Raw genomic sequence first — 26,729 nt, forward strand, 5'->3', positions numbered from 1 at the left:
CTTCCCGACACTAAGTACCGGAAGATAAGTTTTGAATTAATAAAATGAGGTTTACTATTTTTGTAAGTAATTAGGTAGATTGTTATTGTTATTTTACTTCGTTATTGTTTTAAGCTGACTCATGATTTCCCACTATTCCTTGTTTAAGTACTATATTTTACTATCATACTACTCAACTTCACTCCATTCCTCCATTCCTCCATTGCTATTCCTCGCTAATGCTATTCTTTTATTCTCTACTATTCTTTGTTTTACTATGATACTGTATATAGAAATATTTATTTAGCACAGAATCCTCGTAACCATAATGACCGTTATCAGGTTACCAGTTACCGAGAATCTGGAACTTGTTCCAGCTAAAATCCGGGATCATTTTGTAAAACGATTGTCTCATAGGTTGCTGAAAAACTCTGAAAGTTAAATCCATAGGGTAAAAAGGTAAAGAATAGGGCATTGAACTTTACAACCTACCGGTTGTGCTACCGGAGATCAACCTACCGGAGACAGCACCACCTACCGGTGGTACTGATCTCCGTTTCTTGGTCCTTCAACCAGAAAATGTAATGGGGTGGCTGGGGACCACCTATTGTGTGCTTTTTATACCCTTCCTGTTTACCTTCCCCAGATTTATCCAGGTACCCATTTAAAGCTGGGTTGGCTCTGACTGAGCTTACAGAGTCACGCCACTGACCCCCGTCCCAAACCAAATAAATGGATACACTAGGATTCGAACCCTCGCCCTCTCGAGCAAAGAATCCTAAATCCAGCGCACCAATCCAGCGTACATTCTTTAATAAAGGAAAATATAAATAATAAAGGAAGTTTTTCGGACAAAAACATAACCAGTGGCACTAGGACTCGAACCCCTGTCCTCACGGACAAATGTTTTATGTCTAGCGTGCTAACCACTTGGCTAGTACGGCTTAAAAAATCTATAATTTTTTTTAATTTAAATATATATAAGTATTCAAAACTATACGGGAATAGTTTCAGTTCTCTTTTTGTTTAATAAGTTGGTTAAGGTGACTTTCGTTTTTTCTGTGTTTAATTTGCAGCGCTTAAGTATACCACTTTGCATGTTTGCTGTTTTTCATGATTATATATATATTTATTTCAATAAAAATGTTGTAATCTAATCCCCATGGGCAATGACTCAACAAATAAGCAACACTATTGAAATTAACCTGAATACCACATTAAGAATATTGCCAAATATCGCATATCAAAATGAAAATTACGCTTCCATGGAATATTTGTATAATTTTGCCGAAAGGGCTGCTCTATTAGGTCTCTTAAATGAAAATGTTAGCACAATGAATTAATTTTTTGAGGTTTTGAGAGTTCAGGTTGCAAGAATAGGTTTGAAAATTAATGTTACGAAGACTAAGTAGTTAAGGGGGGACTAAGGGAAGGTGAAGAGGTGATGCCGGGTAACGAGAAGATCTATCAAGTAATGCCGGCTTAGGCATCACTGTCAACGTGATGCCGGATAACGAGAAGATCTATCAAGTAATGCCTGCTAAGGCATCACTGTCAACGTGATGCCGGGTAACGAGAAGATCTATCAAGTAATGCCGGCTAAGGCATCACTGTCAAGGTGATGCCGGATAACGAGAAGATCTATCAAATGGACAGCCTAACTTGCCTAGGTAGTATTATTAGTAAAGACGATGGGTGCAGTGTAGATGTTAAAAGTAGAATAGCCAAGACCCAGGTTCTCTTTTCACTGTTGAAAAAAGTTTGGAAAATAGGAAGATAAGTCTGCAAACCAAGATTAGAATATTGGAAGCTACTGTGATGACAGTGGTTATGTATGGTTCTGAAGCGTGGGCACTCCGTGAAATGAAGGAAGATTTGTAAGAAAGAGGTTTTCCAGAGAAATTGCGTGCGGATGACTGACCGTATCTCTAACAGTAAGTCATATGAAAAATATAGTTCAATCCCCCTTTCAAGGGCTATAAGAGACAAGGGTTGATATGGTTAGGACACGTTCTGCGGATGAAGAATGACAGATTATCAAAGATCGTCCTTGTCGGCCATCCATCTTGGGTCAAATGAAAAGTAGGTCGTCTCCGAATGGCGTAAGTAAAGCTTTTAGGTAATTGGGAACTTCTTGGGAGGGTGCAAAGAGAGAGGCTTTGAATAGATTGGGATGGAGAAGGAGCATGCGTAGCTTTGTTGGCCTCAGGTGGCTTGGTGCTGCAGTGAGTTGTTGTTGGTAGTAGTAGTAGTAGATCGTGTCTCCTTGAAGCATATGCCAGCTTTTTGACTGTTTCGATTAAGGGACGATTGGCTGCCCGCTGGTTTGTATTGTCCCTTATAAGGAGCACTAGAAATTTAATTTGCTGTTAAATCCCCCCTCCCCTCTTCAATATGCTATGATTAGGAGCAACCAATCATGAGGCCGACCCTACCTACATGAGGTAGGGGAAAAATGCATGAGATACTCTCATGTATTTCATGTAAGCGTCGGATCTTTAGTAAGCCGACGCTTTGCATTAACAATTATATAGATATGTAGATAGAAGTCCCTTGGTATAGTCTCTAGATATGTAGATAGAAGTTGTTAGATGAGTAAGTCCCTTGGGGCGCGGCTACAAGAAGAAAAACAAAAACAACTAACACTAAATGAAGATAATTGCCATAAAGTCGTTTCATACCATACAGCAAAACTGAAATAGCGTATTACAAATTTAACACACCATAGAAACTATTTCTTCGTATGTCATGGCTATCTGAACCAACCCCTTTTATAGTCGCAATCTCACTGGTGTTTACTAAATTTTTAATAAAGCGTACAAGCTCCGTATCTTGTTGACAGCTCTCTTAAAACAACCGAGACTCTATTGTATCCCATCCTCAAGACCATATCTAGTGTGGGTAGGAGTAGCCGGCTTTGAAAGCCCCTCCCCCTCCGAAATTCTTTTCCTCTCATAAATTCGTAATAAAATGCATATTAGCAAATTTTGATATATTTGAAATTTTTTGTAACCCCCCCCCCCCGAAAAAATTCTAGATACGCCCTTGTCCATCCTGTTATGAAGCTTCTATTTATGCCATTCTCTAAAAAACCAAAAGATTGAGGTCTTCTTTTTTTAATTAATTCAGGCCCAATCTGGGCTGGGGGGGGGGGGGGGTAACTTTTATCCCAATTAAGTTGTTGCATTTTTAAGCATCGTACATAAATTACGAGTTTTTTTTTGGGGGGGGGGGTGCTACTGATATCAGATAAAAAAGATATATTTCTGTTAAAGCCTAGCTCTTTGTTGAAACATGAATACGTAATTTTCGCTTGTTATGGTAATTTAATAGCCTTTTAAACAATTATTGGGTTTAAAAACTTCGCTTTTATCAGGGAACTAGTCAATTGTTTAGGAATTTTTTCAGCAAAGTAGCAACAATCATGTAAATTAATTTCAGATTTTTCTTTATTAACACGAGCAACTTTCCATTATCAAGCAATTTTTGGGTTTAAAAACTCAATCATTTAAATTTTACCATGGCACCTGTCAATTGTTTGGGGAATTTTTCCGCAGAACTCCAATTTTAGCATTGAACGTGTCAATTCTTTGGGGAATTTTTCAGCACAGCAGCAACAAAGATGTCAATTAATGTCAGATTTTTCTTTACTAAAAAAAGCAATATTGCATTGTCAAGCAAAGATTTGGTTTAAGAACTCCAATTTTACCATGAAACGTGTCAATTCTTTGGGGAATTTTTCAGTACAGCAGCAACAATCATGTAAATTTATGTCGGATTTTTCTTTATTAACAAAAGCAATATTGTATTGTCAAGCAATGATTGGGTCTAAAAACTCTAATTTTTACCGTGGAACGTGTCAATTCCTTTGGGAATTTTTCAGCACAGCAGCAACAACGATGTCAATTAATGTCAGATTTTTCTTTACTAACAAAAGCAATATTGTCAAGCAATGATTGGGTTTAAAAACTCCAATATTACCATGAAACGTGTCAATTCTTTGGGGAATTTTTCAGCCCAGCAGCAACAATAATGTAAATTGATGTTAGTTTTTTTTTTTATAAACAGAAGCAACAGACTTGGAAGAGACAATCTTGTGCGATCATAACTGTAACTGAAGTCGCCTATTAATACAACTCGCAAATATGGCCTATGGTAGTAATTCGTTCTGTGTGAAACTACAGATAGTAACTTTATCAGTGCTGACCTTAATTATCTATTAGCTTGAAGTTTGTGACATATTCATGGGATCTGATTTGACAAGGATCTACTACTCCGTTTAGTAGTATTGTCTAATTTTTGCTTCCGGCAGGTACCGTATACTAAAGGCGTACCTCTTACCAAGTTTTTAAACTACTTAGGGTGACAATTACTGCTGACTTGAAGTGGGACGTCCATGTTCAAAACATCCTCAAACAAGATACCCCTTCGGTTTCCCTTCTAAAACTTTTGATAAAATTTTCTTCCCCCCCCCCCCCGTAAGGATCTTCTCCAACTTTATTGTTCTTTTATCCGTCCAATTCTTGAGTTTGCTCGTCCAGTGGGGCATTTCGGTCTTTCTTCAGGGCATATCTATAAGATTGAAAATGTCCAAAAACGAGCACTTAGAATCATAAATGGTGAAGGGAAGGTTTCATATCATTATCTACTAGGTAAGTTCAAGCTCACCACGTTGGCCGAGAGAAGGAACCTCCTGTGCCTTCGTTTCGGTACCAAGACCCTGTCTGTTCCCCGATTACGTTCCATCATCCCCGAACCCTACCATCTTGCCCGCAACAGACCGTCCCGTATAAAATCCCAAAAGTCCCAAAACTGACTCCCATCCCCTGTGCTTTTTTGACGAAAATTTCAAGTTCGGCAACCATGCTGTGATAGAAATTTTTAAAATAAAATTCTAGTCTCCTTCTCCTTAAGTTTTTTCGGCTGGTGTACGCCGGAAAAGATTTTCCAGAGGGAGGTTCGATATTTAAGGAAATTTTCTTTTTTTTTCAACTTGAAAAACCGCATTGTCTCGTTTTCAATTGATAGTTCCCTCTCCCTAAATTCGCACCCAGAAATTTCCCCAGATAGTGTGTTTGGGGAGGCGTCCGCCTGGAGAAATTTTCTAGGGGAGGGCTAATATTCTAGTTTTTTTTCTTTTTTTTTTTACAAAAATGACAACATAAAATTATCTGTATTTTACAAAACTTTGCACGAATTATGTAATATTGATATTCTATGGGGGGGGGGGGCTACACTTCCTTGTGGATACCTTTGTATATGGCTGATATTGTCCTGGTCTTTTTGTTTGGCTATGTTTTTATCGTTTGACGATACTATTAATAATGATTTCTTTTTCATAGACTGTCGGTCTGGACAAGAGTGAAATTCCTGATTTGAAGAAGGTAAAACATATTGAGCGTAAATGCACTTTTGAGATTTTGTTGCATGCTTCTCCTTTTTATTTTGCACTTTTTTCAGATCTGCATTATTTTCTTTAGTTTCTTTTGTTTTAGCTAGTCGGTGTCGGTGGGGATCTCATTCCAGATTTGGCTAAGGTGGGTTATGGATATTTTTCCTATTTTTTCTTTCCTTATTTTATTTTTTCTATATCGTCGCTGTTAGATCGTACCCGACATTTTCAAGGTTCTGAAATAATTACCGAGACCCGTTTTAAACGCCAGAGACCACTTTATTCAAAGGGAGGATTATGCTCAGTCATACTTAAATCCTTCTGGTCTACATTACCATGCTGATCTTTCCTTGAATAACAGCTTAGCAAGTAATTTTTGTCAATTATCTCAGAAGTGTCAGATACGTCCATTTATCTCATGAAAGTGTCAGATACGTCCTTTAAGTTTAACAGCGACGATATTTTTTATTTACTTTGCTTTTTTGTTAGCAGTATATTACGTGATGTCATTTAAATGCGTTTTCCCTTTTATTAGTTGAATGACTGTAGAAAACTCGCCTTGTCGTAGACATCTTGTATAGGTGCGGTTGTTTTGTGGTTGCGGTTTTGGTTGCGGTGTGGTTGCGGTTTGTGGTTGTGGTTGCGGTTGCATTCTAGACATCTTGTATAGGTGCGGTTGTTTTGTGGTTGCGGTTTTGGTTGCGGTGTGGTTGTGGTTGCGGTTACATTCTAGACATCTTGTATAGGTGCGGTTGTTTTGTGGTTGCGGTTTTGGTTGCGGTTTGTGGTTGTGGTTGCATTCTAGACATCTTGTATAGGTGCGGTTGTTTTGTGGTTGCGGTTTTGGTTGCGGTGTGGTTGCGGTTTGTGGTTGTGGTTGTGGTTGCGGTTGCATTCTAGGCATCTTGTATAGGTGCGGTTGTTTTGTAGTTGCGGTGTGGTTGCGGTTTGTGGTTGTGGTTGCGGTTGCATTCTAGACATCTTGTATAGGTGCGGTTGTTTTGTGGTTGCGGTTTTGGTTGCGGTGTGGTTGCGGTTTGTGGTTGTGGTTGCGGTTGCATTCTAGACATCTTGTATGGGTGCGGTTGTTTTGTGGTTGCGGTTTGAGCAGGTCGAAGAAAATCAATCTGCTTGTTGATTGAAGTTGGTTGAGGATAAGTTTAGCGGGAGATGTGTGGCTGACATAGTTGATAGTTAAATGGTTACGAACCCGTAAGCAGTTGATACAGTTGATTGTCAAATTTCTCAAAAAATGAAACTGCAACTGCATATAACTGCAAGTGCATACAACTGCAACCGCATATAAAAGCAACTGCATGTAATTGCAACTGTAAACCGCAACTGCATATATAAACCTTGTGAATGCCAATTTAACATCTTAGAATTTTCACGTTTTTTGTGGCAATTAACCAAAAGGGAGTGTAGTGGGACATTACATGAAGGTTTGGCGCGACAGAAGCAGCTGAATAATAAGCAGTGAAGAACCTAAACCTTTTCCCTTGGGGGGGGGGGGCTGGCACATTATAATCAAAACCAGCCATGTATATTCCTTGTTAGTTTCCACCGCTGTTTGTTTTTATTGAATAAATCCATTCCGGTAATAACGAGACCAATCACAGCATTCGGAATAACATCCAATGGAATAATACGGCAATATTTTATTCTCTTACGTTTATAGGGTTAGCGTCTTCCCAAAATTCTTATATTTTTACGACTTTTACCATATTTCTCTATCGAATTCATTGCCACCCTGGAATAGCCCACACTGGAATAGATTATCGGTGTGTGTACCGATGGTTATCTTCTTTCTGGACTTCGGGGCTAGAAAACATGGTTGCAATATTCTTTACTAGTCAACCTGGGTTTCTTTCCTTTTTGATAATCAGATGGCGTAGTGAATGCAGATTGTAGCTCTTGAGCAAGTGTTCCCTGGTTCAATCCCGCCTGTTACCAGGATGTTAAGTTCAATTCAAAAAATTACGTTATTCAAGGTGACAAACAAAGCGAACAGAGAGGTGGCTTTTTTTGTATATATGATGCGTCACTTTTGATGCTAAGATTTATACTTAAGGTAGCTTTATTTTACGATGTTAATAAAATCCTTGGTTATGAACGAATTTTCCTAGAGTATGATTGATGATTTAATTTGTACTGAAGACTATTATTTTAAATAATGGAGACAATTATTTTTGATTATAGAAAAACTAAATTCAAACAATTATTTTTAACTATTGAAAAACCAAGTTAATGCTATATGCATAATTGTAAGAATATCACATTGTATAGTGTTACATAGTAAATTAGACGCAAATATTTTAAAGCGTTTTATTATATTGTATAGTGCGATATTGCGCCAACATAGGCTCCAATATTTTGGAAAATATCTTTTCTCATCTTAAAAAATGAAAGAAACAAAAGTTATCCCTAGATCAAGGGCGTATCCAGGATTTTTGTTCGAGGGAGGGGGGAAGGTACAAAAAGACTACAAAAAAGATGTATTTTTTAATGTCTTGCAAGGAACACACACTAAAAGGACAACTTATCACTGCTTAATTCATAATTTACTACTGTATTTCATGTTACAGTTCACTCCCCCCGCGTTCAATATAGCCTATTGTAATTAATTACAATTACTAATTGAATAAACGCAATTATTATGTTGTATTGGACGCCGTTTGAACGGCAATATTAATTTTACTTGAGTGATTTGAAAACTGGAAGAAATCGTCAAAGTATAGTGATCTGACTTTCTCTCTCAGTACGCCAAAGGTGTTTCTGTTGTACCAAAAAATTTAATTGAAATAAGAAATGAAAAACCCATTTAAAGGGTTTTATTTATTCTAAAACCTAAGATTTAAAGAGATTGCAGGTCCATAGAGCCATTTAAGAAAGGTTAGGAATTTTTTTAAAATTTATCCTGATTGATAATTGCACCAAGAAATTTCTATCTAGAAAAAAAAGAGGGAATTCCAGCCTATTGAGCTCTGTCCATAATAAGCTAATAATTAGTTTAATAAGCGCTATCGAACCTACCTCAATAGTTGCAATTGCTTATTGAACTCAAGAAATTACATAAGTAATTTCAGTGATTTATTGAATGTAGGATTAAAGAATCCCACCCCCCCACAACTTGCACACACAACGTATTAAAATATCGACGCTAATTGTTCTTTGAAGTTTTTATTTTCAAAAATACAGAAGGATTCAGAAGGGCTTTTCCTGTTTTAAGTGCCTAAATTTTTATTAGAATTTTATTTTGTTAGAAACACAATACCAAGAAAAGTTTTAATTTATCTTTGAAAGTTAGCTGTTTTATTATAGGCTCCAGGAAGCCTCCTCGATGCTCTCGAAGCTCATTTAGCAGCTTTGGAAGGGAAAAAGCCAGGCAAAGAAGGGCCTCCTGTTCCACCCCAGTCTCAGGCTTCCAGGTAAGGAACTAATCGAAAAGTTTTTCAGTAGCACAAGTGTTTCCCATCGGGCAACCCTACCTCCCCCAGGTATAACCTCCAACTCCTCAGGATATAACCCCAAATCCCCCAGTTATGTGTAACAAATGCTAATCTAACCAGGGGATAGCTAATCTTTTGCCCCTTTCGATTTATCTACGTGTTTGATGGTCCAAGTAAATTAAACCGTCGCTTTCTGGACAAACTTTCTCTATTATTTTAAAGTTGTTGAGCTTTGTGTAATGCAGCTCCTAAGAATTTTCAGGAATTTAGCTCTGATCTGATTTCCCCTGGTCCCTTTACTTTCTTCAGAATATCATAGAAAGTTTGCCCGGAAAGTGGTTTTTCCTAGGTAAGGGTCCATGGTGTTTCATGACGCTAGTCTTTGTAACCTAATGACGTTATTTTTTATTTCGAACGCTGAAAACGTTGCAGACCTTGGTACGTTGCAGCTCAGCGATGTTGTACGTGGTTTTCAAATTTAGCGCAATTTTCATGTTTAGAGATGTTTTATTTAAGTAGTTATATTTGTAGTAGTTATATTTTATATTAAGTAGTTATATTTTATATTAAGTAGTTATATTTTATATTAAGTAGTTATATTTTATATTAAGTAGTTATATTTTATATTAAGTAGTTATATTTTATATTAAGTAGTTATATTTTATATTAAGTAGTTATATTTTATATTAAGTAGTTATATTTTATATTAAGTAGTTATATTTTATATTAAGTAGTTATATTTTATATTAAGTAGTTATATTTTATATTAAGTAGTTATATTTTATATTAAGTAGTTATATTTTATATTAAGTAGTTATATTTTATATTAAGTAGTTATATTTTATATTAAGTAGTTATATTTTATATTAAGTAGTTATATTTTATATTAAGTAGTTATATTTTATATTAAGTAGTTATATTTTATATTAAGTAGTTATATTTTATATTAAGTAGTTATATTTTATATTAAGTAGTTATATTTTATATTAAGTAGTTATATTTTATATTAAGTAGTTATATTTTATATTAAGTAGTTATATAATAGCTACTTAAGTAGTTATATAATAGCTACTTAAGTAGTAATATTTTGTAGCTATTTAAGTTGTCTCTTTTGTAAAAATGTACTTTTTCGTATCTAGCTTCAAAAGTTGAGTAACAAGTTTCTTTTGACCTCTGGAAATGGTTGATCAACACTAATATAAGAAGAATAGGGCAAAAGGAAATAGCTCAATAATCTCAATACTGAGCTCAATAATCAAACTGCCTCCTCCCTTTTCTTCCATTTCAATACTCGAAAAAATAACTCTATTAAGCTATGTATATTCCACAGTTTATATAATTATCCAGTATGATCATTCCCTATCTCACCCATTATAAAAACCCGGACCGGGGTGCGAGTGGTCCGGAGAACGTTTTTGCAGATAGAAACATAAGCGGCATCAGATCTTTTCACGGGTAGACAAGTCAGACGCGAAACAATCGGAAACAAGTGGAAACCCGCTATTACGAATAATGCACTTTATAACAATTTCTCATTGATAGACGCAAACACACTGATCCATAAGTGAAGAAAGAAGTGGGAGGAGCTTTTTGTTCGCACCGAGAACGAAGACCAGAAATGATCTGCGATAGGCTTACTGGATAATTATATAAACTGTGGTATATTCTGTGAGTTCGATTGACGTGTTTTTGGTAATGTTTTTGGAAACTTCTTGGGAAATTTCGGAGAACCCAATTTTCTTTTTGGGAAGTTGGGGATATTAGAAGCAATGGCTACTTGTATTCACTACGTAAATTAGCCTAATACTTGCGTTTATTAGTATATTTGCTAGTCACTATGTAATTAGTAAATTATCGGTCCTTGTATGATAAATGCCCTACCGCTCAAGTTGTTCATTCATTGACGCATTATAGAACCGTTTTTTTTTATTACTTTTTTCAGCTTAGCATGAGACAAGTCAAAGAGAAGTGACAGAATAGATTGAAACTATATTATTTTGGCTATATATTTGCACAATAGGGGGAGGGGGCAAATATATAGCCCAAATTTGTTTCTAAAGTGTTATATTTTTATCTTAATTTGGTATATTTCATTAGAATTGAGAGTCAGAGAAACAGATTAGAAGAAAATTAGATAGGGCGTATATCATACAAGTACCACATTAGCTACTAGTAATTTAGAACTCCTGGAAACTTTGCTATGTGAATTTTGTCGGCTCAGAAGTCAGTTCAGAGTTCAGAAAAAATAAAAATAATAAAAAAAAAAAAAAAAAAAAAAAAAGAAAAATTCCCTTCCAAACGCCTCGTTAAAAGCCCAACTGTATGTACTTGTTATCTTTGTTCTTCCTAAATCCCTGGAAATAAGCTGTATCTGGTTTATAAGCCTTTAAGAATACGTTTATTTTTCTAAGAAACTTCTAGAGTGTTCCCGATGAAAATTACAATTTAATTCCCATCTACTTCAAGTTTAATGCGAATTAACTGCAAGCCTGGTACGGTTCATTAACTATTGCATTGATGTGAATTATAATGATCATTAAAATATGAGTAATTTTAATGTGTAATGAATAAAACATGAAAAATATGAGCGCTTTGGCCATTTACCTCAATTTTTTCCAATTTGATGATGATTTCGCAGAAGATAACGCTAAAGATACTAGGTACTTAATTTAAAAGGTACTTAATGAACTTAATTTTTTGACCGTTCCAGCTGTTTCGCTCTCACCTAGAACGAAAAATTTAATTTTTATTCAATATAGTTAACTTTTGTCGAACCTGGAATGTACTGCTAGTTTCTCATTAATTAGACGTCGTTGACAAATAATTAGAACGATTTAGTAAACGGGTAATTTTTAGAGACAGTTTTCGATAACTACTTTTCTAGTTAAGGAAGCGTTCCTTACAGTTGATAATTGGAAATGGCTTTGTCTCAGTGGTGGATCCCGAGAGGGGGGATGAGGGGAGCCCCCCCCCCCTAACTAGCCTAAAGTAGTGTAATTTACTTAATTAACGCAAGTTTGTGTTAAATAAACTTGTTTCTGACGCAAGCTTATCGAATTAACCTATTTTGTGCCCCCCCCCCTAAAAAAAATCCTGGATCCGCCCCTGCTTTGTCTAGGCAAAGTTTTTAGAGTAAGAAAGTCTTAATGTGTTATTTCTCTGTGGCTGCCAAAAAAGAATGTATTTTTCAAAAACAAATTGTTTTCACAAAAAGGAAGGCCACTTTTTCTCGAGGTACCTTTTTTTAGAGAATTTTAAGCTCTATTTTTTCCTTGAAGTTAAAAGAGATATTGATTTACTGACAGTTTCAAATTTAAATTTTACCGCAAATTTTGTTTTATCGATGCCTTAAAGCTTCTTATTTTATATGCCAAAAGCTTGTCTTCAAAGCTAAGTATTTAATAATTGAGAAGCTTGATAAACCTTGGGAAGCTAAAAGTATGATAAGCTAAATAATTAAGAGGCTGAAAAGAAGCTTGAGGGAATTACAAGTGACATCTATAGTTTCATTTAATAGATGGCGCTGAAAAATTAAGAATTATCAACACTAGCGCTTGGCGACACTTGGCATCGTTTAAGCTATGTAATCATTTTTCTGCCTGGAGTTGAGATCAGACAATATTACTACGTTATATTACCAAATACAAAAAATAAATTAATGTCTACTGCGCTGCATGTCTATAGCTTAAAATTCGATCTCAGTAAGCTAAAGTTCTAAACGAGGGGTCCCATTCAATCTAAGTTAAGCTTTTCTATATTTCAAATAGATTACTTTTGTTCGAACATGTTTAATTTCTATTAATTTATTTTTTTGACAGTACGGTCCTAGAAGCTATGATTTCAATGCGTTATTTTTACCGGATTCATAAGTCAATTTTTTACCGAATTTACGCTATACCGAATGACGTGATCAACGTTATACCGAATAACGAATTTTAAGTCGAAGTTTGCCTTTTATACTTTTTAACTTGAACTTTGCTATCTCTATTTAGTCTTTAGCACACTTTTAATTTTACTTTTTATTCAAGATATTGAAATTGATATTGATATTGAATATCATATTGATATTCAATATATATCAAGATATAATATATTTCAAGATATAAACTGATATTCAAGATATATCAATAATATCTTATCATATACTAAGATATTGATATTGATTCTACGTCCATTTGATAGTCTTGTCATTTGACATTCTTTAACATTGAAATTCTCGTTATGACGAGCTTATATTATTTTGCAATGGCGGGTAGATCTTCTTTTCAAGAATAAAGTTGATAGACCCCCCCCCCTCCCTCCAAGCCTAAGATGTGTATTGATAGTAGCAACTGTAGTTTACTAAGGATTGTTTCCATCTTTGTTTTTTGCTTTTTTGCCCTTTTATAATGATTTAGATTGTTCTGCATAGAAACGAGGTCGATTTAAGGAAGAAAACATTTAGAAAAACCCACGCTGCTTCAGGCTTTTCCCCATTTTATGTATTTTAATCAAGTACCGATTTTGTTTCTCAGTATTGTAATTTCTCTTCAAATATTATTTTTCATCAATTTTTCCTGACTTTCTTTTGTGATGCGAGTTATTACTATGTTTTTTTTGCTATCTTTTTTTTGTTGGCTTTTTATTTTGTCCCCTGCATGCTGCTTTTTATTTTTGAAGGAGTACAATATCTACTGCTATTGGAACCTTTGATTCAACTAGTTCATCATTTGGCAATGCTGCAACTAATAGTAATTCATCACGTGATTTTTTAAGCGCCAATGGAAATGGAGTAGCTCTAGACGAAACAACTAAAAGGAAAGTTATAGCTGAAGAAGAAGCAGCAATGGAAATGTTCAGGGTGAGTTTTCATGGTCTTTACTCAACGTAAATCCGGAATTAGCCCGAATTTTTTGAAAAAGTCGGCAAATGTTTGTGATTTCCATAGAGATCTTAAAACAGTTTCCGGTTAAATGATTTTTGAAAAATAGATAAATCGAATTTCATTCGCTCTAAGGTTCCCGCCAAAAAAGGAAATAAATTGTTTACTTTTTGTTGGATGGAAACAGGTTTGTTTTGGAGTTTGTTGATAGGTAGAATGAGTTGTTGTTTGGAAGGGCTGTTGCGACTTTTTGGAAGGGCTGTTTGGAAGGGCTGTTGGAAGGGCAGATTTTTTCTCTTTCTTTTCTGTTTTTTAAGTTTTATTCCTATGTTTAAGAGGTTACTCCAAGCAAGCCAAAGCTTAGGGAGGATTAATTTTCCTGTTCTATTACTTTTTTAGCGTTTTCGTTTCGTTTTCGTTTTCCTGTTCTATTACTTTTTTTTTAGCGTTTTCGTCTTTTCCAGCATTCTTTTTGCGTTTTTTGCTGTTGTTTGTTTTCTTGAATAAACCCTGTTATTAAATTGAATTAAATTGGACAATTAATTGAATCATTCTGTAGTAATTCCTTTCATTATTTTTAATGATGGGCGTTGATGCTGCAGAAGACAACAATAGGTCCAGGCCATAGGGCTACACAATAGGCCATGCAATAATTTGAAAGGGAAATTTATAGGAATTTTTGTGAGCATGGGTGGTGAATTTTCAAGGTCCTTTTTCTTCTAAATGGACCGGAATTGGATATTTTGATAGCAGTTCCCTTCATTATTTTCAATAGGACTAAACCGGAATGAAAATATGAAAAACGCGTATTATTTTTAATAAGACAAGGTATAATTAACAACAGGATTTTTCAATAATAGTAATCAAAGTTTTATTATTTCGGCTTCACTTCCAGAAGCCTTTGTCAATGGGAAAAAAGTAAATGATAAATAACCAACCAACCTAATATGAACAAAACATTCAGAAAGGGGGAAAAACATAAACTCTGTGCAGAAACGAAAAGAAACTCACATTTTAAAGCCTCTAATATTCAACCTTTAATTGTCACAAAGCAACACAAACAAGGCAGGACGGATCAAGTCTTTCTCATAACTGCATCTAGTAATTCAAAAGATCAGAAAATATTATAACCTTGTAATTCTAGTAATCTAGTAATAATTATAATCTATTAATTCAAAAACAGAAATTCAAAAATTCAAAAATCAGAGACTTGATCTGTCCTGCCTTGTTGTTGTTTCATCGAATTACACTGCTGATTTTTGCTGATTTGATTAGCTGATTAAAAGCTGAATTTTGGCTGATTCCTATGGCCACTCTTAAGTCAGAGCTGGAATGTTGAATTAAGAAGTTAATCTCCGCTCAAATTTGGCTAAATCTTATGACCATTCTTTAGCCTGAATTAAACCGTTAAACTAAGCAGATAATCTCTGCTGAATTCTGGCTGAATCCTGTAACCATTCTCAAGCCAGAACTGAAATGTGAGACAAAGCTGCTAATCTCCGCTGAATCTTGGCTGAAACCTACGGCCATTCTTAAACTCAAATTAAAATGTTAAATTATTTAGTTAATCTCAGCTGAAAGTTGGCTGAATCCTATGGCTATTCTTAAGCAAGAATTAAACTGTTAAATTAAGCAGCTAATCTCTGCTGAACTCTGGCTTTATCCTATAACCATTCTCAAGCCAGAATTAAAATGTGAAATTGAGCAGCTACTTTCAGCTAAATTTTGGATGATTCCTACCGCCATTATTAAGCCAAAATTGAAAATTTAAATTAAGTAGCTAATCTCAGTGGAATTTTGGCTGAATCCTATAACCATTCTCAAGCCAGAATTAAAATGTGAAATTGAGCAGCTAATTTCAGCTAAATATTGGCTGATTCTTACCGCCATTCTTAAGCCAAAATTGAAAATGTAAATTAAGTAGGTAAAATCAGTAAAATTTTGGCTGAATACTACGGCAGTTCTTAAGCCAATATTTAAATGAAAATTTAAGCAGCTAATCTCAGCCTAGTTTTGGCTATATCCTATGGCCATTCTTGAGTACTTTTAAAGCTTTTAGAATCCTTTCGACAATCCAGATTCCTGTTTGCAATCGAACATTCAACAACAAAAATAGTTTCAATTAACCAAGGAGGATCTTTAAAAAAAAAATCAACTCTTTAAAGTAGTTTTTTTTTCTGGTCCTGCTACTTGTATAAGTTGATTTTTTTAGATAAAAAATAAAAATGTGTGGGGGTTGTTCTTGACACTAAAACCTGGTAGCACTCCCTGGTAATCATGTTCATGTGGCTTTTACTTTCGAATTGAAATAAAGTAGTCATAAAATATGTCATGACCATGTCATCATCTGTCATCTTTTTTATACTTACATGGTGATTTTTTCAGGTAAAATTGAAAACACGTGTGTGTGTCGGGGGGGGGGGGGGGGTTAACAGGATAAAATCCTGTTACCAGTCCCTGATGATCGTGTTCAAGTGGTTTTTGCTTTCATATTGAAGTAAAGTAGTTATGAAATATGTCATGAGGATGGGACAAATTTCAAGTATCTTCCCCATATCTATCTTTTCATCTAAAAAATTTTAATTTTTCTAGGTAGCTGGAATTTTTTTTTCAGCGCATTTGATGATTTTTTAAAAGTTTTTTTTTAGTTTTAATTTTTTTGGTCTTTTTGTAAATCTTCCAATTAATTTTAGGTCTTCATGCTTATAAAAGTTTTTTATCACATTTTATAACTATTCAAAGATCTAACAAGACATTTCGACGTTTCAGGCTAATATTATAAGTTAATTGATGATGTCAAGAGACTACACCTTCTTCTTTATCAAAACCATCAATAACCATATCGTTACCTGTATCTGGGTAATCAAGTCAATGCAGTAACATTTGATCTTTGACCAAAACTGGCGAAGTTTACTGACAGCGTTTAAAGAGTAGAATGGCCAAAAAAAGTAGCCAACTTATCAAATATTTAAGCAAATTATGTAAATATAGAGAAGCTTGAGCTTCTCTAGCTTGAGCGAGTATACTGTAAGTACACATACATTTGGAATACCACTGTACTATGCCTGCCACTAAGAAAAACCACTGCTGTAAGGCTGACACAATTTACAGCGTCTGTCAAGTAGAAAAGCTAGAAAGTGTCTACTCTGCGTTCTGCCACAGGTCTACCACTGCCACAGGACTGACATAATTTGCACCTTTTGTAAGATATAGACGAACGAATCGACCCTAGTGGCAGGCAAATAAGCATTTGGACTGCCACTGAACCAGGGTTGTCTCTGAGAATCAAACCCTGCTATAAATAAACCCTGACACAATTTTCAGGGTCTACAATCTATCGAGAAGCTAGAAAGCGTGGTACTCTACGTTCAGGCACACAAAATTTTGGACTATTACTGAATCAGGACTATCACTACCACAGGGATGACATAGTTTCTACCTTTCGTAAAATATGGACGAACGGATCGACCGTAGTGTCAGGTGCGCAAACATTTAGACTACGACTTAACCGGGGCTACCATTGAGAAACAAACTTTGCTGTAATTCTGACACAATTTACAGCGTCTGCAATAGATTGAGAAGACATAAAGTCTACTCTAAGTTCAAGCACACAAACGTTCAGACTTCTGCCGAATCAGGTCTACCACTGCCACAGGACTGACATAATTTGTACCTTCTGTAAAGTATAGACGATCGAATCCCTCTAGTGTCAGGTACACAAACATTTGGACTACCACTGAACCAAGGCTAGCACTGAGAAACAAACCCTGCTGTAAGTCTGACAGAATTTTCAGCATCTACAATAGATCGAGAAGATAGAAAGAACCTACTCTACGTTCAGGCACACAAACGTTCGGAATACTGCCGAATCAGGTCTAGCACTGCCACAGAACTGACATAATTTGCACCTTCTGTAAAATATAGACGATGGAATACCCCTAGTGTCAGGTACACAAACATTTGGACTACCACTGAACCAAGGCTACCACTGAGAAACAAACCCTGCTGTAAATCTGACAGAATTTTCAGCATCTACAATAGATCGAGAAGATAACTGAGAAACAAACCCTGCTGTAAGCCTGACACAATCATTAGTATCTACAATAGATCGAGAAGATAGGAAGAGTCTACTCTACGTTCAGGCACACAAACGTTCGGACTACTGCCGAAACAGGTCTGCCACTGCCACAGGACTGACATAATTTGCACCTTCCGTAAATTGTAGACAATCGAATCGACCCTAGTGTCAGGTACACAAAAATTTGGACTACAACTGAACCACTGTACACTGTACGGACCAAGATACAAGGGCTCCGGAGAAAGTAGAAACATAAGCGACATTAGATTTTTTTATGGGTATACAAGTCAGATTTCTCTTGAACGCGAAACTTGGCTTCACCTTTGTAGCATTAAATTGTGAATAATCTAATTTTAAATTAATTTATTCCAATACATTTATAAAAATCGGTAGTTAGTAGTGTAATGTTATTATTAGATGTTTTTAGAAATTACAAGTAGGTTTCAAAGTCGCAAATTGGTTTTAAAGGCATTCTGAGAAAGTTTCTGCGAAAATACGTGGTCTACTATATGGCTCATTTCTCATTTTCGATCATTTTCACTTGATTTGGGAAAATTGGCTCCAACTATGCGGTGGACGAGGATATGGGCGGAGCTTTTGTTTGCGTAAAGACTGCAGTAGCCAAAAGTTACTGAGTCGTGATTATACTGTATATAATTTACATACAGTTCACTGAACGTGGGCTACCACTGAGAAACAAACCCTGCTGTAAGGCTGACACAATTTAAAGCGTCTGCATTAGATCGAAAGACAGAAAGTCTACTCTACTTTCTGGCACAAAAACGTTCGGACTAACTCAGAATCAGGTCTACAACTGCCACTGGGCTGATATAATTTTTACTTTCTGTAAAATATAGACGATCGAATCGACCCTAGTGTCATGTACACAAAAATTTGGACTACCACTGAACCAGGGCTACCACTGAGTAACAAACCCCGCTTTAAGGCCGACACAATTTATAGCGTTTACAAAATACAGAGAAGCTGGAAAGGTCTACTCCACGTTCAGGTACAGAAACGTTTGGACTATCTTCGATTGATATCTACCACTGCCACAGGGCTGACATCATAAAACATAGACGAACGACGCGACCCTAATGTCAGATACACAAACATTTGGACTACCACTGAACAGGGGCTGCCACTGAGAAACATACATGGCTACCACTGTCACAATGCTGACACAATTTATACCTTCTGTAAAATATAGATATGCTAGAACGATTCAACACTTGTGACAGGAACATTCACATTTGGGCTACCACTGAACCAGGGCTGCCACTGAGAAACATACATGGCTACCACTTTCACAATGCTGACACAAGTTATACCTTCTGTAAAATATAGATATGCTAGAACGAGTCAACCCTTGTGTCAGGAACATTCACATTTGGACTACCACTGAACCGGGGGCTGACACTGAGAAACATACATAGCTACCACTGTCACAATGCTGACACAGTTTATACCTTCTGTAAAATATTGATATGCTAGAACGATTCAACATTTGTGTCAGAAACACCCACATTTGGACTACCACTGAACTAGGGCTGCAACTGTGTAAAACCACTACTGCAATTCAGTGTTTGCAAAATATGGAGAAGCCTGAAAGCGTTTACTCTACGTTCAGGCACAGAAACGTTTAGGATGTCGCCGACTCAGACCTACCACTGCCACAGTGGTGACCCAATTTATACTTTCTATGATCGAGTCATCCCTAGTGACAGGTACACAAACATTTTTACTACCACTGAACCAGGGCTGTCTCTGAGAAAAACCACCAGGGATGACGCAATTTAATGATTGACTAATAAACATCTAAACATTTGCTTATACACCAAAATCGTCTATTAGATACAGTGACATAAAGGTCCCTGTTGACATTCCTTGTCTAGGCTTTCCGAAAAAGACTTACAAACCAAACTTAAGTTTTGAAGATAATTCCTGCAGATATTCCTGCAGATGTTCCTGCAGACACAATTCTATGGGAATATTTCGAATTTCTTATATTCTTTCGGTATTTATGAATATAGTGTTTGTATTGTTATTACTCTTAATGTTCATTGATTTATCAGGCGTTACTCTTATTGTTAAAATTCATTCATTCGTAAAATGTACGATCGACCTGAAAATTTTTTTATGAATAACATTTTATTCATGCAAAATATTATGTAACATATTTTAAAATAATATTTCCTTTTTTTAGAAAAGTACGAATCCATTTCTGAGTTCTCCTACAAATTCAGCGCCCCAAACTGCCCCTTCAGCTTTTGCAACAACAACGTCCTCAAATTCCGCTATTATCGACCTATTCAGTTTAGAAGAGCCGCCTATCAGTGCCATGACCTCTACACCCATTTCTCAGGTCAGTTATTTATTAGTTTACTTCTACGTCTGATTTTTTTTTTCTATGTATAGATTCTTATTCTTTACGCATGGTCCTGCATGTATGAACATTTTTTTTACGGTCGTGATTACGTGCGACAGTGTAAGGCTTTTCGAAAAATCACGCTGCGAATATCATGTGTGTCTTCGGTATGTAGGATTTTTTTTGTATTTAAATGTGTATGATGTCAACAGGATTTATTCATAGTGTCACCTTTTCGGATGAAATTTTGTCCCGACTTTGGTGGATTTGACTTTCAGATTATATAGCTTTGGTTTGGTGAATGTTAATTATTGGTGAATAATTGTATAAAGTGTAAAAGTAACTTACTTGTGTATAAAGTGTAAAAAAAAGAATAAATTTTTTAGTGTTGTCTGCAGCTTTAAGCATATCAGATCACATTTATGATTAAATTAATTTCGATTGGCCTGAGGTGGTCTAACCTCCACTAAGTCATTCTCTTCCCTATCCATGTTGATCGTGCTGAGAATGCCTTACTTGTGTATAAAGTGTAAAAAAAAGAATTATTTTTTTAGTGCTGTCTGCTGCTTTAAGTATATAATATCACATTCATGAATAAATTCATTTCAGCTGACCTGAGGTGGAAATCCAACCTCTTCCGCTAGCTGAATCTCTTCCTTATTCATATTGATCGTGTTATGATTGCCTTACTTGTGTAAAAAGTGTAGAAAAAGTATCACTTTTTTAGTGTTGTCAGCAGTCTTAAGCATATCAGACCACATGATGAAATTCATATTGACTGTGGAACATCATGAACATAATGTGATGCAATATTCGTGTGTCTATGAGTTACAAATGACTTCACCTTTGTGACGTTTGTGATCCTTCGTGATCCTTACCTTTGTGATCCAAAAAATCGGATCAAGTTTTTTTTGCATATGTCACATTAGTATTAGTTAGGTACATAAGCGCCAATTTCCATAAGGTTTGTGTATTTTATGGTAAAGGCTCGAAAATTGGCACGTATGTAGAAAAATACGGAGAATCTGACAGGGGGTAGAATCACATTTTCTGAGGGCGTTTTTCTACGTTTTCCGCGCGGAAAATCGTGTATTTTCGAAATTGAAGGATTTTGAAGTTTGAAGGGTCGTTTCTGGTTGATTCGGGTCTGCTGATTCTGAACATGTGCGAGTTATCGTCATTTTCATCATCTTGGATCGTACTTTTTTTTTGTATACTAAGGTAGTAGGTGCGCTTAGGGTATCCTTCATGAATAAATCGAGTATGCTGAGTCTGAAAATGTGCTTACTTTTAATATGCTTACTTTTAAAATGTGCTTACTTTTAATATCCAACCATCCGTTACTGAGTTATCATCTCTTTTTCATCACCGGGTGTAGACTGTCTTTCATACTACATTGCAAACTCTGGTTCACCTTAATGTGCAAGTGACGACTGTGATCTGAATGAATGGATCATTTGCTGGCTTAAATACGCGACTCAAAATCCCTCATATCGCTAGCAGGTTTAACAAAGAAAGGAAGAAAATCCACGTGGCACGTACTTTTTAAAGAGAAAGCATATGAGAAGAAAACAATTAACGTACAATTTACCTTTAATAAGTGCTGTTTTCTTTTATAAATGTCTTCATATCGTGACATACAATATTCAGAAGACTAAATTTTTGCCGCTCTGTGATTTCTTAGTTTTCCCACTCCTGTGATGTTGTTTAAAGTCTCACCACGTGACTAATAGTCTTTTCTGCCTTAGGCATAAAAGCGATATGAGGTATTTGAGTCGCGCATAGACAAATTTCTTGAAGCTTTGCGAACAGACAATATTTCTTATAATATTTTCGCTTTGAAGGAAGCAGTTTTAAAACCAGAAGAACTGTTGCAGTACCAATTAGCAACAAGGAAGGTTCCTGTTCCCGCTTTTGGCTTTCAACTGCCATTTGTTTGCGTCTAGTTAGACACAACCCTGTGTCTAGTTCTCAACCCTGGGCAGTGTGGAGTTATTGCGTACGATCAGTCACTTAACCGAGGCTGATGTTTTTACAGCTGGTACAGCCGAGTCACTCGGAACAGGTTCAAATGTTAACCGAAGTCGGTATGCGTATGAAGGTACATTTGTAGCGATCTCACCGGAGCTAAGTCGAATGCTGGATGAATTCAGCCAGGCCAAAGAAACAAGTACAAATCACCACGAAATGACATAGTCCTGAACGACACAGAACATAGTCCTGTTCGTTCCGCAAAAAAAAAAAATCCACCTCCAAGTCTCAGCTGCAGGTAAAGTACATGCAGTCAAACTGCAGCCTCTTCAGTCGTTTGTACATAGGCTGCAAGGGTAGAGGGGCAGACCTGACCTACTTTTTCAAGCACGAGAACCAGCTTGTTGCACCTTCCCTGTCCGAGTACAGCAAGCTACGGTTTGGAAAAAATGTGACATAGTTGACTGTTGGACAGCAGAGCTTGAAGAGCCACTGTCCAGCAGTCTCCCAACCGTTGACTCAATTGTACTAGAAGTCTGTTCTAGTTCACCTCATCGTTCCTAAGCCTGGAATTAGTTTCGGTGAATACGCTCGCTCGTACTTCGCTACCTACATTAGAAAGCAACAGTCCCAAAGCGACGCTCAAAGGATTGACCTCGTCTTTGACATCTACGCTGACGACAGACTAAAAAACGGAGCGCGTGAGCACAGAGGAACTTCGTCTTATGCCGTGAAAATCACAGACCGAACCCCCGTTCCTTGGATGAACTGGCGTGACTTTTTGACATCAACTGAGAACAGGAGTTGACTTCTATTTTTTGGCGACTATGGTAGTCCAGGAATTGCAGGACATCTTTGTAGTGGCCACTCTTGGAGACGCAGTTATTTCAACGCCAGATATCGCTTTTTGCGAAGACCTAACACTTACCAACTACGAAGAAGGTGAAACTCGTGTGCTGTTCCATGCCTTCCATCAGGCCCAGTGTGACTATAACTTCATAGCCATCAGAACTGTGGATTCTGATGTAGTTGTGATTGCAACAGCTCTGTTCCAGCAGCTTCAGATTGAAAACCTGTTTGTCTTCTATGGGCATGGATCAAAGACGAAAATACTGCCCTTTCACGATATTACTTATCATCTAGGACCTGACAGGTCTCGCAGCCTTCTCTTTTTGCATGCTTTCTCTGGATGCGATACAACTTCTTCCGACTTTCGTTACTCTGATTACATCAGTAGCCTCGCTCCTAGATTATCACCTTACAGAACAGTCTGCGGAAGGAGCTTTTCCCACGAAAAACAGCCGGAATGGAAAGACTGTCCCCAACAGCTGGTGCTCTTGAGCAGCATACCAAACGCGCTTTCTTGCAGGCCCAGATATGGGCATCATCCTGCTGTCCGGATCTTTCTCCACTGGATCCAGGTTTATACGGCTGGGTGAAGCATGACGGAAGCTGGACGCCTTTCTGGACTAATCATCCCGAGGCAGCGACAATTTGCAAAGAACTGCTCAAATGTGGCTGTAAAACAAAGTCCAAAAACAGGTGCAAATGGCAAAAGCTTCCCTTGAATACACAGATCTCTGTTCGTACGAAGTTTGTGATAATCAGTACAATCAGTAGTGCACTTTTTGTAGCTTTAATTGTCAGAAGCCGATTACGACCTGTATCCTGTCCGTGAGGTCCTCATTTTGTTTTTTTTAGCAATATTTATGAAGAAACAAGTCGAAATCGGATATTTCATTCCTATGATCCCTGTGATTGTTTAACTATTTTGAAATACCTGAAGTAGTTAAGTATTCTACATTTTGTCATCACAATCGTATGTTTCTTACGTCCGAAGTTCCTTAAGTTTGAGTTTTATAAATTATTTATTTTTTTTACTGAAAGTTTATTGAGGAGATCTGAAACGGTAATTAATTACTTACAGTCAAAAATGTATGATCTTCGGAATGTTATAGGGATGGTATGATTTTTTGTTAGAGTATGACATAGAAACCGTGGTTATGAAACTGGTAAATACTGAACCAAGAATCCGATTGCAAAAATAACCACATTTTTTGGAATCGAGAGACTTGAATTAGTCAGAAAAGAGATCTTAAACTCGGTCATCGCTCATTCTCAAAATTCGCGTTTTTTTTCTTCGCGCGGAAAAACACAAAGTAGCGCGGAACCTCGGAGACAAATTTGAATTTGCGACTTAGTCAATTCTTCACATTTTCTGTAACATGTTCACCAGTTTCTATGCGATTACGATGAAAAATACAAAGTCAGAAAGCGGAAATTACTCGGAAGTGCATAGAGCACAGGAGTTGGACGAAACAAGTAAGCACATTTTTGGGATCAGGAGAGACAAATTAGTCAGAAACGACCCTCTGATCGGAAAAATTTCCCACTTTGAAAGTCAGCTATTTTTCCCCGTGTGGAAAAGCGCAAAACGGCACGATAATCGGCACCATATTTTTCTGCACATGTCTGCCAAATTTCATGCTTTTACCATAAAATGCACAAACCAGACGCTTATGTACCTAACTATATACTTTTTGTAAGATGTCAACGTTGTCGTGATTATTAAAAGTCGCATCATATGGTTTAAAGGGCTATGTCGTAAATATCTTGTGTCAGGGAATCCTATGAGGAACTTTTTCAACTGTTTTTGGTTATTTATATTGGTGTTGTGTCAACAGCATTTACTGTTTATCTGTCATCTTTTCCAGAAAATGTAAAAAATGCGACAGTGTTTCGTTTGACTGCCTGATTGTATCAGATCTTTAACTTGCTGCAAATCCCCTAGATCAGGAAACAATATACGATTGATACATGGGAATTATATTGTAATTAACACATCAATTAATATATTAATATAATATACTAATATGTATTTAATATACAATATACGGATAATAATCTATTACAATATTCGATTTATACTATATCAGTATACAATATACGATTTACACTAATATCACTATAATATATTATTACACTATACAATGTACGGACTTGTAAGGATTTGGGTTTGGCTTTTCATGCATGTGTTGACTAGTCTTGACTAGTCTGTATTGAATAAAAGCACACAAATAAGAGCACAATTTCAGGGCCTAAACGAGGGCTCCATAAGGGCTAAACGTTAGCCCCCTGGAGGACGTCGAGTATCTAAATTAACTCATCACTGATGATTTGCAGAACAGCACAACGTATTATATGTAAATGCAGCATAGCATTAATACATCACAATGTATTAGGGAGCCTCAGAAGAGGCTCCCTAAGGGCTAAACTTTAGCCCCCTGGAGAACGTCGAGTATCTAAATTAACTCATCACTGGTGATTTACAGAACAGCACAACGTATTAAATGTAAATGCAGCATATCATTAATACATCACAATGTATTAGGGAGCCTCAGAAGAGGCTCCCTAAGAGCTAAACGTTAGCCCCCTGGAAAACGTCGAGTATCTAAATTAACTCATCACTGATGATTTACAGAACAGCACAACGTATTAAATGTAAATGCAGCATAGCATTAATACATCACAATGTATTAGGGAGCCTCAGAAGAGGCTCCCTAAGGGCTAAACGTTAGCCCCCTGGAGAACGTCGAGTATCTAAATTAAATCATCACTGGTGATTTTCAGAACAGCACAACGTATTAAATATAAATGCAGCATAGCACTAATACATCACAATGTATTAGGGAGCCTCAAAAGAGGCTCCCTAAGGGGTAAACGTTAGCCCCCTGGAGAACGTCGAGTATCTAAATTAACTCATCACTGATGATTTACAGAACAACACAACGTATTAAATATAAATGCAGCATAGCACTAATACATCACAATGTATTAGGGAGCCTCAAAAGAGGCTCCCTAAGGGCTTAACGTTAGCCCCCTGGAGAACGTCGAGTATCTAAATTAAATCATCACTGATGATTTACAGAACAGCACAACGTATTAAATATAAATGCAGCATAGCACTAATACATCACAATGTATTAGGGAGCCTCAGAAGAGGCTCCCTAAGAGCTAAACGTTAGCCCCCTGGAAAACGTCGAGTATCTAAATTAACTCATCACTGATGATTTACAGAACAGCACAACGTATTAAATATAAATGCAGCATAGTATTAATACATCATAATGTATTAGGGAGCCTCAGAAGAGGCTCCCTAAGGGCTTAACGTTAGCCCCCTGGAGAACGTCGAGTATCTAAATTAACTCATCACTGATAATTTACAGAACAGCACAATGTATTAAATGTAAATGCAGCATAGCATTAATACATCAAAATGTATTAGGGAGCCTCAAAAGAGGCTCCCTAAGAGCTAAACGTTAGCCCCCTGGAAAACGTCGAGTATCTAAATTAACTCATCACTGATGATTTAAAGAACAGCACAACGTATTAAATGTAAATGCAGCATAGCATTAATACATCCCAATGTATTAGGGAGCCTCAGAAGAGGCTCTCTAAGGGCTAAACGTTAGCCCCTGGAGAACGTCGAGTATCTAAATTAACTCATCAGTGTTGATTTACAGAACAGCAGAACGTATTAAATGTAAATGCAGCATAGCATTAATACATCACAATTTATTAGGGAGCCTCAGAAGAGGCTCCCTAAGAGCTAAACGTTAACCCCCTGGAAA

The 26,729-nt window shown here is 36.5% G+C and overlaps 1 protein-coding gene across 1 annotated transcript in view; it reads left to right on the forward strand.

Annotated features, from left to right (window-relative positions):
• lap (phosphatidylinositol-binding clathrin assembly protein lap) overlaps nt 1–26,729 on the forward strand; it is a 144,196-nt gene that overhangs the window by 54,003 nt on the left and 63,464 nt on the right. Inside the window, exons 9-12 of the mRNA XM_089105819.1 lie at nt 5,322–5,363; nt 8,693–8,799; nt 13,480–13,660; nt 19,966–20,124. Coding sequence (XP_088961945.1) covers nt 5,322–5,363; nt 8,693–8,799; nt 13,480–13,660; nt 19,966–20,124 — 489 coding nt within the window. The remainder of the gene's footprint in view (nt 1–5,321; nt 5,364–8,692; nt 8,800–13,479; nt 13,661–19,965; nt 20,125–26,729) is intronic.

Source organism: Artemia sp. Qi Xiang Cuo, chromosome 20, assembly GCF_049724085.1.
Source record: "Artemia sp. Qi Xiang Cuo chromosome 20, ASM4972408v1, whole genome shotgun sequence".
Lineage (NCBI taxonomy): Eukaryota > Metazoa > Arthropoda > Branchiopoda > Anostraca > Artemiidae > Artemia > Artemia sp. Qi Xiang Cuo.